The sequence below is a fragment of the Toxotes jaculatrix genome, chromosome 3 (genome assembly GCF_017976425.1).
Source record: "Toxotes jaculatrix isolate fToxJac2 chromosome 3, fToxJac2.pri, whole genome shotgun sequence".
NCBI classification, from domain to species: Eukaryota; Metazoa; Chordata; class Actinopteri; family Toxotidae; genus Toxotes; species Toxotes jaculatrix.
The window spans coordinates 16,354,997-16,372,023 of NC_054396.1; the positions used below are offsets into that span (position 1 = coordinate 16,354,997).

At 39.8% G+C, this 17,027-nt stretch overlaps 1 protein-coding gene across 1 annotated transcript in view; it reads right to left on the minus strand.

Moving 5' to 3' along the window:
- Positions 1–17,027, minus strand: part of cacna1da (calcium channel, voltage-dependent, L type, alpha 1D subunit, a) — a 54,494-nt gene that overhangs the window by 26,259 nt on the left and 11,208 nt on the right. Inside the window, exons 3-9 of the mRNA XM_041034852.1 lie at positions 10,583–10,722; positions 7,027–7,202; positions 6,217–6,369; positions 4,829–5,025; positions 4,326–4,429; positions 2,445–2,614; positions 831–905 (exon numbers count right to left, since the gene is read on the minus strand). Of these exons, the coding sequence (XP_040890786.1) occupies positions 831–905; positions 2,445–2,614; positions 4,326–4,429; positions 4,829–5,025; positions 6,217–6,369; positions 7,027–7,202; positions 10,583–10,722 (1,015 nt within the window). The remainder of the gene's footprint in view (positions 1–830; positions 906–2,444; positions 2,615–4,325; positions 4,430–4,828; positions 5,026–6,216; positions 6,370–7,026; positions 7,203–10,582; positions 10,723–17,027) is intronic.

Genomic DNA, 17,027 nt, shown 5'->3' on the forward strand with positions numbered 1-17,027 from the left:
TGATTAACTGTGTGAAACGTCTCAGTGCTTTAACTGGTATGAGGGAGCGTGGTGTGTGTTGCTGCTGCTTAGCTTATGTAGACGTGTTGGCTTTGATTCCTGAGTGGTCGGACAGCTCTCAGCTCTGAAAATAGTGCTGACTGCTGGAGTAGTGATCTGGGTTTAGCCCTGTTTCCTATATTCATACTGAGCCCCAGCTTTTGAAATGGGACATGGGAAGGAAACAGGGCGTGCCTGCTATCAAACGCAGCTGTATTACTGTTCCACATCAGCCTCACTTAGTGGAGACAAGATAGGCTTTCTCATTTAGAACCAGTAGACCTTAGAAAAAAGGATAAAACAGGAGGAAAAAAAAGGAGTAAACAAAATCTGAAAGGCTGTGATGCTCAAACACGAGGGTTAAACACAATAGTAGTAAAGCACACAGTGATGAGGTATTACACAGAAACACACACACACACTCTCAGACTCACTCAGCAGTCATTCAGGATGCTTCAGCAGGACTTTCTGTGCAGCTACTGCTCACGTTTAAAATTGATTCCCTAGTATTCTGTACCATCTATTCACAAATATTTTTTTTTTTGCTAGCTCATGATGGAAAGAAAGAAGGAATTAAAGTAGTTATCATCAAACACAGCCAATAACATTCTTATCTTTCTAAAAAAAAAAAAAACACTATTGAGTGTTTGTTCTAATTATTTCGAGTGAAAATGTTTCTGTATGAGATCAATTTGAGCATCAAACACACATACTTCATTCACACATATATGTAGGAAAACACACACACACACAATAGGTAGAAAACACTGGAGGGAAACCACAGGATTTACCATGAGTGTCGGACGACTGGCTGAACCACCCAAACCTTCCTTTCTTCTTCTCAGTAAGGTCAGCCAGAGTCACCCCTTCATGTGTAATGCATGCAAGCCCATGCATTCAGACACAACGGCACAGCAGAGGGACATGGGGGGCGAGAATGGGCTGCTATCAAAATGGGTCAGAGCACACAAGCACCACAGGACAACAACAGTATTCAAAATATCAATATCCAACAATGGCAAGCGCAGCAGGAGCCACAGGGGCTGTAGACACTGAGGAGGGCAGAAGAACGACATGGAGAGCTGTTAGTCACAGGAAATGCCTGCAGGTGACAAGGCCCTGTACTTACATGTTACAGTGCAAATTAAAGCATTTGCATGCTAACATGTTAGTAGGGGCTCATGTATCGTCGACAGACACCAAAAGCCAGGATGGATGTTGAAGAAAAGCAGTATGGACCTGCCTCCTTAGAACACAGAACCTTTACCTGGAAACTTTTCACTTTATGGTAAATGGTTGCTGTAATGTTGCGACTGCAAATTAGAGAGTAAACATCTGACTTCATACAGAACATGAGATATAACTAAAGGAAAAGACAGGTGGGAGAGGCAACGGTAAATGAACAGAGTACATTAAAATGAGGGGAGACTGTAATGAGCAGAGTGCAAGAAATGGAGATCCTACGCTCAACATATAAGGTGAAGCCGCCACAGTTTCTCTGTTCTGCATCATGTGTGCTGCTTATATAAAGAGGATTTGGATTAGGAGTTTTTCTCCTGCTCAAGTAATATGTTTTTTTTCCTTCTCAGATAAATTCCAGCGGTACTCACAGCGTGCTCCACTTCTATCAGTGACATACATGTACACTGAGGGTGGAGATAAAACCAGTCTGTACACTCTGCTTCAAACAGCTCTCATATGTTTTTATCTGAACACTCCTCGGGAAAGTATATCTCTTTGTCAGTACACGCTTCTGTCTGTATGTATCACAGGCTATGGCACAAATATTGTTAATAATTTTGCATTATGTTAACTTTGAAGTGGAATTTTGTGTAACTGACCTTTTACTCGCAGCATGTTTGACCAAAGAAAGTTGAAATTCTCTCCTCTGTGGTGGATTTTTTCCCCATACAACTGTTATAAATTTTGCTAAATTGTAGGGCTAAAAGAAGAAAAGACCTGAGTGCAGCTTTAGATGAATTATATTGGCTCTTTTTTTCTAATTAACACCCTCTCTATCTGCGTGTGATATGTCTCAACATGATTGACCAGTTATCTGGGGCAATAAGAAAAATAGAGCACATTACACCCAAATGGAAACAGGAATTCAGGGAAAAACATCTATTCTGATTTAAACAGTGTTTAAATATTTAAACATTTCTCTTCCAGAGAGAAATTATCTTTTAACTTCAACCCACTTTTTGCAAACCTCTCACTATTACACATTATAGATGCCTGGAGCACAAACTGCATTTACTGATTATATAAAACTGGGCCTAGTTATAGTTGTAGAATTCACAACCCTCTGGATTGAGCAATCGAACAGTTTTGGTCAGTTTTCAGTACTGAAGGGTCTTAGATTACTCTTAACCACCTGAAAAAAGGCAGTGGGAGAAGATGCTTACGGTTGCGCTTGCTCTCCTCATCGGCCTCGTCCTCGTTGTCGGGGTCGATGTCTTCAGCCTGAGTGATCCAGTCCAGGTAACCCTTTAGATCCTCCTCCAGCTGCTGCTTCTCACGCAGCTTCTGGAAGTCTCCACGAGCTTTGGCCTTTTCTCTCTCCTTGGAGAACTCTCTGGGTTTGCAGAAGCACACACAGACAAAACACGCAAACACATGCAAATACACAGGAGTGTGTAAATACCCAACAACATGCACGCGAAGAGCACACACTGTCACAGCAAACGACAAAGCGGAAACCTTCCTCCTCTAACCTCTAACAATGGGATATTTTTCACTACACTGAATTAAGATATCCTTTACATGTACACTGTTGCCCATAAGGTTGTAATAATTTTGTTTTCAGACACATTCCTCATTTTATTCCTATTTATACACACCAGTAATCACACTGAAAGAGATTGATCAATTAAGTTTTGAGAAGATATACACTTTATCTATCAAGAATAAATCACATCGTCGCAATCATTTCATGAGAGGAGGTAAAATATATTTTATTCCAACTTTATGGGCAACAGTGCATTTCCCCTATATTCTCTTTGTCCATTTTGTGTTCTACATATTAACATACTTCAATCAAAAGCTTTCAATGCCCTGTGTGTTTTTCTGAACCCTAGCCACTGGAGGGAGATGTACACCTTTGAAAGACAACACAGAGCTATATTTAGATCCCGACAGTACAGTAGTGTATCCTTCAGGCGAGCATCTTAATCATACAGAAAAGGCAATTTAGGTAGACAGATGGTTTCAAGAGTCATGCCACATTTGCACAGCATATAAATTCATAGATTATATAAAACAACTATTGTGGTAACTGCAAAATGTAAAGCGTTCAGCAGACCGGAGGTACATACTGTATACGTAGTGTATGGGATGGATTTTGTCATTACCCAGAAAAATATGTATTTAAGCTGCGTTGATGAAAAATTCAAACATACGAGAAGAACTGACACAAAAACGAAGATGTTTGATGGTAAGAAGGTAGTAAAGTAGCATTTGTAAGACCGCATTTAGAAACTTGATGCAGACCATGCCAATCTCAAGCCGCCGACTGCGCTGCAAGAGTGTCTGAGTTGATGATTATGTTCACCTTGTTGGCTTTTTTTTAAAATCAGGCTTTGCTGGCTGGTCAACCATCCAGAGATAATTCTACTGTAATACCCCACCCCCACTCCACAGAGCTGGGAAAGCAAACTGGGGTTTGAGAAAGCTTAGGAGCGCAGAGGGAGTGAAGGGCGAGGAATAAGATTAATTTCTCTCTCAGGAGGTCGGGTGGGTTGGGGGAGGAAACGCTCACTTTGTAGTTGCCGTGGAAAGGACGTGAGAGTTTGACGCCAACAGAGGTCAGAGAAGCACGCCTAAGAAAGAACACATTTATCTTGACGCGTGTGAGTGGCCAATTACTGGTTTAACATCTCAAAATGTCTGCATAAAGATTGTCAGGATCTATGTGCTTCACACATCCAAAGAATTTTCAGCATGGAAGAAACTCATTTATAAGCTAACACTACTTCCCAAACATAGCAAGCAGTGTGGGGTGCACAACAACCCACAGTATACACTCTTTGCACACTGCAGTCCAAAACCACTGCACAAGTTGTTTCTTACCCACTTAGCACACCTAACACAAGGTTTAACACGAAAAAGGAGCCCAGTATGATCAGGCTAACAAAATAAATCCAAGGTGTCTCCCATCCGATGGCGTCATTGACCTACAGGAGCCAAAAGTACCTGGTTAACTGACAGAATACTGACACAAGAACAGAGAACCTCCAGCCTGCAACCAAGCAGAAGGTCTCTGTCCGTCAAGAGAAGAAGGTGCTTACCCGCTCAACACACCCAAAACCAGGTTAAGAACGAAAAAGGAGCCGAAGATCACAAGACTGACAAAGTACACCCATGGAAGCTCAAAGCCCATAGCATCGTTCATCTGGAGGGACAAGCATTGCCACAGAGAAAGCAGAGGAGGGGAAGAAAGAGGAATGAAGAGAAAGAAAAGAGCGAAATAAGTTGTTAAAGCCAGAAACTGTCAGAAAAGAAGAACAGAACACGAGATAAACAGCAGATTTTTCTTCAGACAAAGAAAAACAGATTTTCACAGAAATACAGTGCAAGGATAGCATCATGTTGTTAGACGAGTTGTTGAATACATTCAATCATTTAGTCAATCAATCATATCAGAGTGATAAGAGCTGCCTCAGGAAATTATCAGCAGCTTCATCATCAGAACGTTCAGTCACATTACTGTCTGATCTGAACAGACATTTAAGGCTGTAGGCGCACGAGAGTCACAGGTTACTGAACTGGGAGGACAGAGAGAGGAACTCACCCAGTACAACACGTCGGTCCAGCCCTCCATGGTGATACACTGAAACACCGTCAACATGGCAAACAGGAAGTTGTCAAAGTTGGTGATGCCACCGTTGGGACCTTGCCAGCCTTCCCTGCACTCGGTGCCATTGATGGGGCATTGGCGCCCGTGCCCTGAGATCGCACATGGAGCTGGTTCCTCCTCTGCTATCGCATCTACAGAAAGAGAGGAAAAATTACTTTGAAATGATGAGGTATTATATAATTGGACCCCCACCATGTTTACAATTCGTATGTGACCCACATTCGTGTCTTTACTTTTTCCATTTTGACTTTTCCCCACTATTTTCTAATTTAGACTAATCATTTAACTTTCTGAAAAGGCTGCAAAATTAGTGGATAAAAATGGCTTTTTATTTCACACCAGCTGTGACCAGCAGCATCCTGATTTACTGCAGCACCTTACAACATAATGATTCTCTCTAAACCTAAAAGAAAGGGTGATCTGGAGGACAAATAGTTTCAGGGGCAATGTTTTTTTTTTTTTTTTAATGCAGTGTAATGACACCACCTCTCGTCTTATCTGCAAGGAGAAAGCTGCTGTTCTCCAGGAATATATTCTCAGTTGGTACTACTCTAAGAACATGTATGTATGTATGAGGGAGCAGATGTGGAGAGTAACTAAACTCAATTCTGAGGCACAAATACTGTACTTAACTAGTTCCATTCTGTGTTATTTTATACTTCACCACATTTCAGAGGGATACATCACATTCTTTGTCCATTTATCTAGCAGCTATAGTTATTATTTAAATTTACATTTAAGAATTAAGCACTTTTACTTATAATGGAGTATTTTGTCAAGTGTTTAAGCAGGAGAAAATGACCTGGCCAGGTTGAGTCTGGGGCCCCCAACTTGGAGAGACATGCATTTTATCATCCACAGGCACGTGTTGTACGTGACAGCAAAATGTGACCATGTTTTTAGACAGAAACACACAGGCTGTGTAAACTTTGTTGTTAGCAGAACATGATCTGCTGTAGGAGTGTGTCCTCTTTGTCATTGTCATTGTGTTGAAACTAGAAATATACTGAAAGCCGGTCTGAGACTTCATTTTCAGATTCATGTAATGCACATAAGCTATTGTGTCAACCTGTCTTGACAAATTATGGAAACAATCTTTTGTACCTGTTCATCTGGGCAAACGTTGTTGGATTTACAAACTGATTGGTTGGTTTCACCTTAAGAATCAAGCTGAAACATATGTTGAATATCGATAAATTTGCTGAAAATCAGTTCATAGTGTTTTTTTTTCGATCAGGCAGTTTTTGACATAAAATAACCGCTGTATAGACTAAAAGGTTGATTTGATTTCATATGTAAAACGGACAATCAAGAGGGCGTACCTGTGCCAGGAATATAGCAGGTTGCGTGCATTTTGCCAATGAAAAGCTCCAGGCCGATAATAGCGTAGATGATAATGACAAACAAGACCAGGAGGGCGATGTGAAGGAGAGGGACCATGGCTTTAATGATGGAGTTCAACACCACCTGTAAACCTATGCAAAGAACACAAACAGATTATATGAAGCCTGGATGTACTTTGTATAAGTGTAACAAGAAAATGTGGAAGTCTATTGCTACCAGTCTCGATACATGCATCTCTATGTATCTATCTTATGTCTTCCAGTTTACTTTCAAACTGTCTACATGTATGTTTAACGCAAACCAAAAATTTGACTAATCAAGAACATATTTTAAAAGTGTGTTACATGATGTAATGATACTATATTCTCTATGTTTTTCCTACTTTCATCAGTCGTCCCTTCTTGCGAAGCAATATTGCTATATCTACAAATATGATTCCAATTTCAGTACGTACTTCAGTACACCTAGAACTACATATAGTTCATAAAGTGTTTACTCTGAGTTTGTTTTTTGTTTGTTTGTTTGTTTTTGTACATCCAGAGCTTATGTCTCTAGGGCGCTGATGTAGATCCTGAACAGATGAAAAAGAAGTCCTCGGGGATGGCACATAGACCATCTGGACCCCTCATGTGTAGCCCTTCACCCCACCCTTACTGTGAAGAAGGACTAAGACCATTATACAATATATAGAAAAAAAATATGTGGTAAATGTGATGTATAGGGTTACACTGGGTTAACATGGGTTGCGTGTGTGTTGGTATGTGGAGCTCAGCAGTTCTCTTTCTTACTGGGTACTCCTGAGACCAGCCGCAGGGGTCGCAGCACACGGAAGGCTCGAAGGGCTTTAACATCAAATCCACCTGGTTTACCCCCATGCCCGTGCATTGACGGATGGACACCAGGTCCATCACCTTCTACTACCTTCTCATCTTTGGTCAAAAGCTCCAAGACAACACTGAAGAGTCTGTGAGAGAACAGAGAGAAGAAAGTCTCATTATTATTCTGAGTAAAACAAGTGAGTGTTTGCATGTGAACTGTGTGCTGCATTTCCAGAGCATCCTTAACTAATGTTGTTAGAGTGATTAGTTCATTGATCAATTATTCATGCAAAAGAAAATTAATCAGCAACTATTTTTATATAATTGATTCATCATTTTCAAGAAAGAAAATACCAAAGCTCAAGCTTCTAAATATTCAATTTGTTCTTCCAAAAGTTTTTATTTGTCATAAATGATATTGAACATAATATATTTGGGTTTTTGACATCACCTTGGGGCTCTGGAAAATTTAACAGTGCATTTTATGCCATTTTCTTACACAATGAGCTCATTGTGTTGAACCTACAAGCTAAGTATATGTTAATACCAAACAATAAATCATTCCACTCAGTAATGGACAGTTGGTAACTCACACTTTCAGTCTCTTCACACTAATTATTAAGTAAATCCTCAAAACTCTGTCTTGGCTGAATGCATTTTTTTTATTGTTGTTGAGCCATCAAAGTAATATTTAACTGTGAAACTATAATGTAGCAAGTGGCATCAGTTTTCTTTACAGCCACCCACAAACCATACTGATATCACCAGGATACAGTTGGATTAATAAAAGTACAACACATTAAATATAATGCACCTTTTTGTGTCAATAGATTATATAAAAACTGGTTACCAAACACTTATTCAAATTAACCGATTTGTCTTTTTGAGAACTAGACAAACATAATATATCTTTTCCTCAGCATATTAACAGTTAGAAATAACGTACTACGCTACACAAAAGCCTCTCAATATAAAGCCAGGGGCAAAGCTGAGCGTGCAGTACGATACTGCAGCATCTCACACCCTCTGGCTCAGTGCCCAGTTTAAGCACATATGTGGCATATTTGTACATACAGCCGATAAATGTACCCAAAAAAAAAACAGTCTCCCACTGCAGTCAGAAATTAACATCAGCAGGGTACAGATCTCTCACCACAACAGAGGACACTTCATTACAGTCAGTTAAACATTCCTCACCTAGCCAAGAGGGGAAATCATCTCGACACATCACATCAAAGCTGTGGACTAAAAGCAGTGAATGAAGCTGCCGATAGGGGCTGGAAGGAGTTCTGAGGGCCTATAAGCACAGTCTGCTCAGACTTATGTTATACTGAATCACAGCTGTAAGATTGACCGCCTGCCACTGGGGTTTTATTACTCATCCAGTCATATTCAAACGAAAACCCTTCACATATCAACACCCTTTTACCGAACATACCTGAGGAGAGCCGCTTTCACAAAAGCGACAAATGTAAACTCCTTTATCAGTGAAGTAAGATCATGTCTCAGTGTCTCTCCTCAATATTTAAAAGACCGCTTAAGTGGTTTAGCATGTTTTAGTACAAAGCTACTGCTTTTTAGAAATCTGAGTGAAAGTCTTAAAAGTTGCTTCAAACATGTGATCTATGACAATGTACATGAAGTCTGCAACTGAAGCAATTTTACTATAAATTTTCAAATGGTACAAAAATGACTGGAAACAAACTGCTGTGTGACACTTTAGGAAAAAAATTACATCCAAATATATAAAGCCATACAGTATATATCCAGAAGCAGACAGCAAAAAAAAAAACCTTTACGCATCCCTTACAGCATTAGCATTCATTAGCAGTCATATTTCTGGCCTCTTGATGAATCCAAGTTCAATATTCACTCTCTTTGTGGCTCTGAAATATTTGTCTCTTTAGCTGCTAAATGCTTCGAAATGTTCAACAACTTGTTGCTAAGCTTGTCTGCGTGCTGCTTGGTGCTGGATGAACAGTGGGTTTATCTGCACGTTTTGCTGAAAACAAACTGCGCCTGCAAACAACACTATAAAAGTGGTGAGAAACCAAAACAGTAAAGACGTGGGACATAAAACCAAAACAATAAGTTAGTTTAGTTTTAGTTTTGGTTTACATTGTTCTGTCACAATCATTATTTATAAGTTGCTGCTGAATCAGTCTTCCTTCCTGGTCTGGCCAAAAGAGTTAGCTGGGGGTGGAGCCTGGTTAAATACATATTCCCCGGTCTTATTTTGTTGGGTCAATTAGATGAGTCTTGGTTTGTTGCCAGTATTTTTTTTTTTTTTTTTATGGAGTAGAGTTGGACCTACTCCTCCAGTCCATATGTCAAAGTGCAAGCTAATGAACCTCAGCTTGCTCCCGATTTAATATTGGTATGTGAGTGTGTGTGTGTGTGTGTGACAGAAAAACACTGTATGAATGTGTGTGTGAATAGGTGAATGTGGCTTGTAATGTAAAGCGTAGTTGATAAGGCTAGAAAAGCACTATATAAGTGAAGTCCGTTTACCAGTCTCTGTTTATGAATCCTTATTCTATCCTTCATAAAGTACAGCTGACTCTTACCCTACACCCTTTCTCTAATCTGCGTTAAAACATAAGGTGAAAGGTTATAATCTATAAATACAAGACACACGTTTTGAAGCCTGTTGTGAAATGGACTGAACCTTGACCTATGACATGGATTTATAAAGCTGTTTCAGAGCCACGTTGAGTTATATTTTGACATCAGATACTGGCGGGATTATTTTAGTGTGTCATTTCACTGATTTAGCAGCAACAGTCACTCTTCACAGCAGGAGCAGCCGTCTTTGCATTTGACTGCATGGCAGATCAACCTTGCACGCTGCATACAGACAGAGATCTGACCCAGCTACCCAGTGGACTGTGCGTGTTAGAGGAGAGATAGAGAGAGGAAGGAGGATAGAGGAGTGGAAAAAAGAAGGTGCGATAAGGATGAAGATAACAAGAGGAGAGTGTGCAGGAGATAGGAATGAGGACAACGTGAGGTGGGGAGGTGTAAATCATGAAGTACAACCATTTGAGAGATCAAAATGGAAGGGGGAAGTAATAAGAAAGAGCTGCAGAGACAAAGCAAAGCAGGACGGGAGAGTGTGAGCGAAAGACAGTCAGTGAGAGGAGAGGAGAGGGAAAGATGGGAGGGAGTGTTGGAGAAGAGATGAAGTATGGAGAGATGGTGACTCACTCCAGTGGTGGTAAAGCTCTGATTTATTCTCTCTGTCTTTTCTGGGTCATATACTGTGGGTGTATGAGGGTCTCTATTAGCACTTGGCCGCTTGGAGCAGAGGCTTAAGCAACTTTAACTTTAACACTGACTGCCTCTCTCTGAAACACTGTAAACTGCAACTGTCAAACTGAGATCAACGTGCAAATCCAAAGACCATGGCTAAAATAAAAACCTCATGACCTGGTCTGCAAACTGACACATCCAATATGATGTCCACAAGGGTGGACACTGTGTTTACTTAATAAATTCATTGAAATACGTGAATGTGAGGACTTACCCTATGACGACAATGACGAAATCCAGCATGTTCCAGCCATTTCTCACGTACGCGTTCTGGTGCATCACCAAACCATAAGCGATAATCTTCAGAAAGGTCTCAATTGTGAAAATGATGAGGAAGGCATACTCAACTGTTTCCTATGGACACACACACACACACACACACACAAAGAAAACAACTTATTGTTAATAATAGGAACTAGATATGATGAATTTGAAAAATGAAAATTTGAAATCAAAAACATGAGTATGGTATTAATATAGTGTGTTAGACAACACACAGGTGTATATCATAATATTAACAGTATAAGTTCTGGATAAAGCTCCTTGCTGTTGGGCTCCTCTGGACCTCCACTATACATTGCAGGTTCATAATTTCATTGTTTCCTCAGACACTCAGAAATCAACCACTGCATGACATGTTAATCGATTAATTTGTTGGTTGACAGGAAATTCACAATTTTGTTAATGCATTACTTGTTAAAGACTTGTTTTATAGCATAAATTACAAAAATATATTAATACTAATCTTTCAAAATTTTCAAAAATATTTGCTCATTTTTCTATCTGTATTATAGTAAACTGAATATCTTTGGGTTTTGGACTTTTGGTTGGACAAAACAAGACATCTGAAGAAGTCACCTTGGCCTTTGGGAACTGTTTAATTAATTCATTCACTGTAAATTAATAAGGAAATAATAGTCAGACTAACAAACAGGCAATGAAAATAATAATTAGTTAAGGCCCACATAACTCCTATGTTGGAATAATAATACCTTCCCCCGATTTTATTTGTCTTATTTTAAATAAAACACAAAACCACATTACGAACAGTCTTCAAAATTAGATATTAAATATTTGACACAGCCCCTTCACAACACCAGGACCACAAGATTTAGCACTGAAGGATCCATCTGAGCTGACACTGTATTTTAGGTTAAAATTCAACAGTACAACCAGTTGGGATAAAGTGAACCTGGGGTTTTATGGGGCCCCTGGGGAGTTGGTAATCCAGCTTTGACAAATACCTACAGTATAAATTCTTTTTAAGTTCCCATTCTAACCCCTTATTCCTTAACTTCACGTGTTTTCCTCTTGTACTGCTCTGATGCTCTATTAGTACAAAAAAATACACTAAATTTGAATGTATTTTAATGAATACATTAGTATGTTGCCAATACACCAAAACAAAAACCAAACAAAGAGGTGCTTATTACGCAAATACCAGTCACAGAGATAAGTTCAACAAATGGGATCACATATACACAGAGATACACAGACACACACACACACACACACACACACACACACACACACACACACACACACACACACACACACACACACACAAAGAGATATTTTTGGATTGGCCAGTCAAACTTGTTGAGCCCACGAATATATGTATGTGACTATACAATCTTTCTTACTGATCAGTGTCACGCTTTCAGATTTTCTTTTACATTTAAAAACCCAATCAATTCAAAAAGCAAAAGCACTCTTTTGGTCATTCCACATCTCTCTAAAGTATTGAACAACACTGCTTAACCGGAGCAGCAGAATTTCACCTTGTCCTGACCTCATTCTGATCTGATTTGGTTCTCACATTTTCCAACACTTGTCTCAGCATATTTTCACAGAACAGTGTGAAGACCATGACAATTTGAGAAACTTTGACCAGGTGCACAAGAGTATTTGGAATTTCAAGCGAGTAAAGAACAGTAAAACGTTAGTGCTCTTTTATTTAGAATCCTGTAATTTCATATCAAGACAGAAAAGGCCAGAGGCTGTTGGTTTTTGAGTGAAGTCTTACTGCCCTGACACACCAAACAGACCTCAGAGAACTCAAGCTAACAAAGGCTAACTGATCAAACGTTTTTTCCATTGTCTCTTGAACACACCACAAGGAAAAATAGCAGACATACAGTGGACCACTGAGATGCATGTGCCTTCTGCACCGCCATGACAGGAAATAACTAGTCTACTAACCTTTTGTTATATGCTTGGAATATTAATTGAGACTGTTTGCCAATAAGGTAAAAGGTTGAGAGCTTTCGAGGCATGAATGTATCCGAGTGATGCTGAGGTTAAAAAAGGGACAAACACTTTGAATAAATGGCTGTTTTTAGAGGGTATGCAGACATTGGAGTCAGTGATTTAGTTCAACATTGTGCCTTTCTCCAGCTGTTTCAAAGACAGAGAGAACACAGGAACATTAAGCCACGAGGTTGAGGTCGACTGGGTGTGAAGCTGACGACGGAGGCACACATAGCTGGATAAAGGTGGTAGGTGCACGTTAGCGCAGCGAGATGTGTGAGAGGCTGGAGGTGGACAAACCACAGGGTGACTCAGTGGTTTAGGACAGTCCTGGGACCTCCCTGGAGATATGAAACCAGAGAGGGGGCCTCTTCATCCTTTATGCATGAGGCAGGTGAACGTAAACGCTGCACACTGGCTTGTAGTCATAATATCAGTCTGTCAACACAACTCTACACTGAATGTATTAGGCATAGTCATTTAACTTTCCTACATGGAAAGGCCATTGGATTCTTATAATACACAATACAGACAAATGCACACACACAAATATATTATTATATACATAATAACCTCTTCCGCCTGAGGGAGTCCTTAATCCCCTGCTCTGTGTTCTCTGTGGACGCCATATATGCAAGATCACTGTGGGCTGCAGGGCTCGTTTTCCCAACAGTTTACTGCAGATTGTGAGAAGCACTTAGCCCAGAATAAAAGACATGGGCCTCTTTGTTACTGAAGTAAAAAGGTTGAGTTAAGCTTACGGCTGCTGCCTCTATGACAGAGCATGCTCGGGCCGCAGGGAGCAGAGAGAACAGAACGATTCATATGAGGATGGACGGAAAGTGACAGAGAGACAAGTGAACAATTTCACAGACCAAGAACCGACAGCAAACTGCTGCTGCAGTAATATGCTGGTGTGATTTTAGTAGTTAATAAATACAAATAAACAAAAATGATTCAGAGTGTCTTTTTATGTGCATGCCAAAGATCTATCAAACAAGTGCTGTGATGTGAATGGCAATTTCTTTTTGAATTTAGAATAAAAAATATAATATTTCACATGTAGTCTAAAGCAGTGATTGAGCAATAATTGTAAAGATACTGAAACCAGCATGTAGTAACATGTCAAAACACTTTTAGCTTTCGAAGCTACAGTACATTAATGCAAATTGCCACTTCCTGGTTCATGAAAGCATGTTAAACATAATAGCAAATGATAACCATTCCCTCTCAATTAACCAGCAATTTATTCATTCATCAGCACGTTGAACTATGAGCAGAAATAGAAAGGGAGAGCGCAACAGAGAGAGAGAAAGAGAGAGAGAGAGAGAGAGAGAGAGAGAGAGAGAGAGAGAGAGAGAGAGAGAGAGAGAGAGAGAGAGGAAAGAGGCCTTTGGGGATGACCATAAATATCTCTGACTCATCTTCATTTATTTGTGCTGTAAAGAGAGTTACTGTAGTATGTTCTCTTTTCTCCTATATGCATATTAACAGCACTTAATATGATCGCTTCACTTATTCACTTGTTCTCTTAGACATCCCAACATGATACATAATTCACTCACGAATACAGCAACACACACGCATACACGGCACATGTTTATGTCCTAAAATGCATGTTAATAGCACACAATAAACTCACGCAGAGCAGGGTACCACACAGCACAATACATGTTCCTCCTCAGCTCTCACAGCCGCGCAGGCCCTCCTCTCCCACAGGGTGAGTGTTCATGTTTACAGGCACAACTCAGTTCATCTCACACACTTGCAGAGCTCTGTTCACCATATGACAAAGGATGCTAACCCACGGAACCGTGCATTCCTCTACACAATTCGCCATACGAGCCAGGAAGACAGCAGTAACGCAACCCTATTAAGAATTCAGACAAGCCTGTTTGCAATGCTCAGGAGGCCCCGTGCACCTTCCTCCAGACAACACACAGAAAATCACCAATTCACTTTGGTGCATATAAATAAAGCAGTGGAAATAGAGTTATAAAAAGACAATGAAACAGCTTATCTTGCAGTTATAGTACCACTGATCGTACGTTATCATTCATTATCTAGTCTAAAGTCAGTTTTAAACCACAGCCTCCTTAAGTGAGACCAGCAAAATCAAAACCATTCAAATATATTACAGAAATTCAACAATAAACATTGACTATTGCTTCCATAACTACAAAACCAGTCATATCCCTTTCGTTAATCATCATTATCATTATGATGTCAAACAGTTACAGGATATAAAATTTGAAGCAATAGTTGGGAAACACACTTATTCACTTATATCCTGAGAGTTTCTAGATGAAAAGATTGATCCCCATTCACAGACTTTCTGCTAAGCTAAGCTAATGGTCTACTAGCATTAGCTTTATATTTAGCAAACAGGCATGAGTGTGATATCAATCACCTAACTGAAGTATAATAAATTCAGTACTTTTGCCTTACTTTTCTTGTACCTGACAAAACAATCTTATTAAACAATAACATGGAAATTCTATGAGCACAAAGAGGAGGCACAATAAGAATGGGAACAATGATAAAAAATGTACCAGGGAATTAAATGGGCAAGTCGACCAGTCAACCCGACTGATGTTCTGTAATAAATCTCAATGCCTGATGTTAAGTAATGAAGCGATGAAGACACTGGGAAGAGACCTGTGACCATAAAATATCACCATATTCCATTACTAGTAAGATAATGGAAAAGAGAGAATGACTGGACAAAAAAATGGAAGTGAATCCCTATATAAGTGCCTTTTTTCTGGTGCTCATTGTATGGTTCAAGGTTGCCAGTTAATGTGATTATAACAATAAGCTTATTTTTACCGAACATGTTCAGAAAAATGTCCATTGTGACATACACAATATGCTAGGGATGCAACTAATTTTTATTTTCACTGTCAATAAACTTCTCAATTACTTGATTAATCAACCTATAAAATAACTAAATAAATATAAAAACCTGTTAAAAATGGCCATTGCAAATTGCCCCAAAGGCAAAAGTGTTCATTAATTGTTTAATTTCTGACATATGTACATTAATATCTCTGACAAATAAATGGCGCAGTCTGTTTCATGTGTGTCTCATAAATTTCTGCATTACCACCTGAGAGTTACTGCATGTGCGTGTATGAAAAGCCACATCTGAGCGTGTGGCGACAAGCCCAGAGTCACATGAGTCAGAGTGACATCATGCATGTTTGATATCTGTGTGCGACCAGAGCGTTTACAAGCAGAGCAAACACAACAAACTATAAGCAATAATACCAATGTCAAAGAGAGCTATATGTAGCACAGTATGCACACTCTGCATACAACCTAATAGCACAGAGACGCCACACACAGCAGCCAATACATGACCGTACACCAACCATGGCGCTGCAGCCGTCAGCCATGGGACAGTTTGAGAGCAGATATCTCCTGAGTGTCACAGGAACGTAATAATGTCATTTTGGATCTGATTCGGCACACAATGAGCAGGCATACATTCTGTAGGACTTCCCACATCACTCTTTGCTACATCTCCCTCCCCCATGCTTTCTCCATCTCTCGCTAACTCTCTTTCCTTCCCCTGTCTGTATAGATCAGTCAGTGCCATCCAGCCAAGCCAGGGGGGTGAGGGCAGCCAGCATTTAGTGCTTCTTCACCGCCTACTCCTGCAGGTTTTGCACAGTAAATAAGTGTGCTTGAGTGTGCAGTCTATATTGGGATGGCTGTTGAAGTGTGTGTTATGCATGGGGTTTGTCTTTATCTTTTGCATCTTTTAATAAGGTTTGGTACATTTTCCAATAGTATGAACTTAAATGTAGATTTAGCATAGTGTATTCACTGTGACATATTATTTCTCATCCGGAAAGAAGAGAAGAACATGTTTGCAAAAAAAATTCATGGTCCACATAATAAAACACTGAAAACAGTAACAGCAGTGACAATAACAAAATGTCTTGTTTCTACTTGAATGCACTGCACTGCAAAATACAAGATAATGTATGAAACATCTGTTCTAATGCTCTGTTCTTTATTGCTCTATATAGCTGTGCCCATGTGTTAGCATGTACAGTCTGTGTGTAGTGTATGTGTACACACAAGTTTATGTGTGTGTGTGTGTATGCGAAGTGATGTGGGGGTGGGCAGGATTTGTGTGAGGATGTGGATGTCACACTGCCAAGGAAAACACTACAAGTGCAGGTCATACCCACACTACCAAGTAAATATCTTCACAAAGAAAGAAAACATCACACTGAATATTCGTTGCATAAGGTGGCTGCTGATGTATTACACGATCGACACACAGCCGAACGGGGATGTAGTCGCTGATTCAAGATGTAGTCGTTCTCTCAGCTCCCAAAATGCTGCAGGTGTCAGAGACCAGGGAATTTTGCACAGTTATAGCTCAGGGCAGGGAA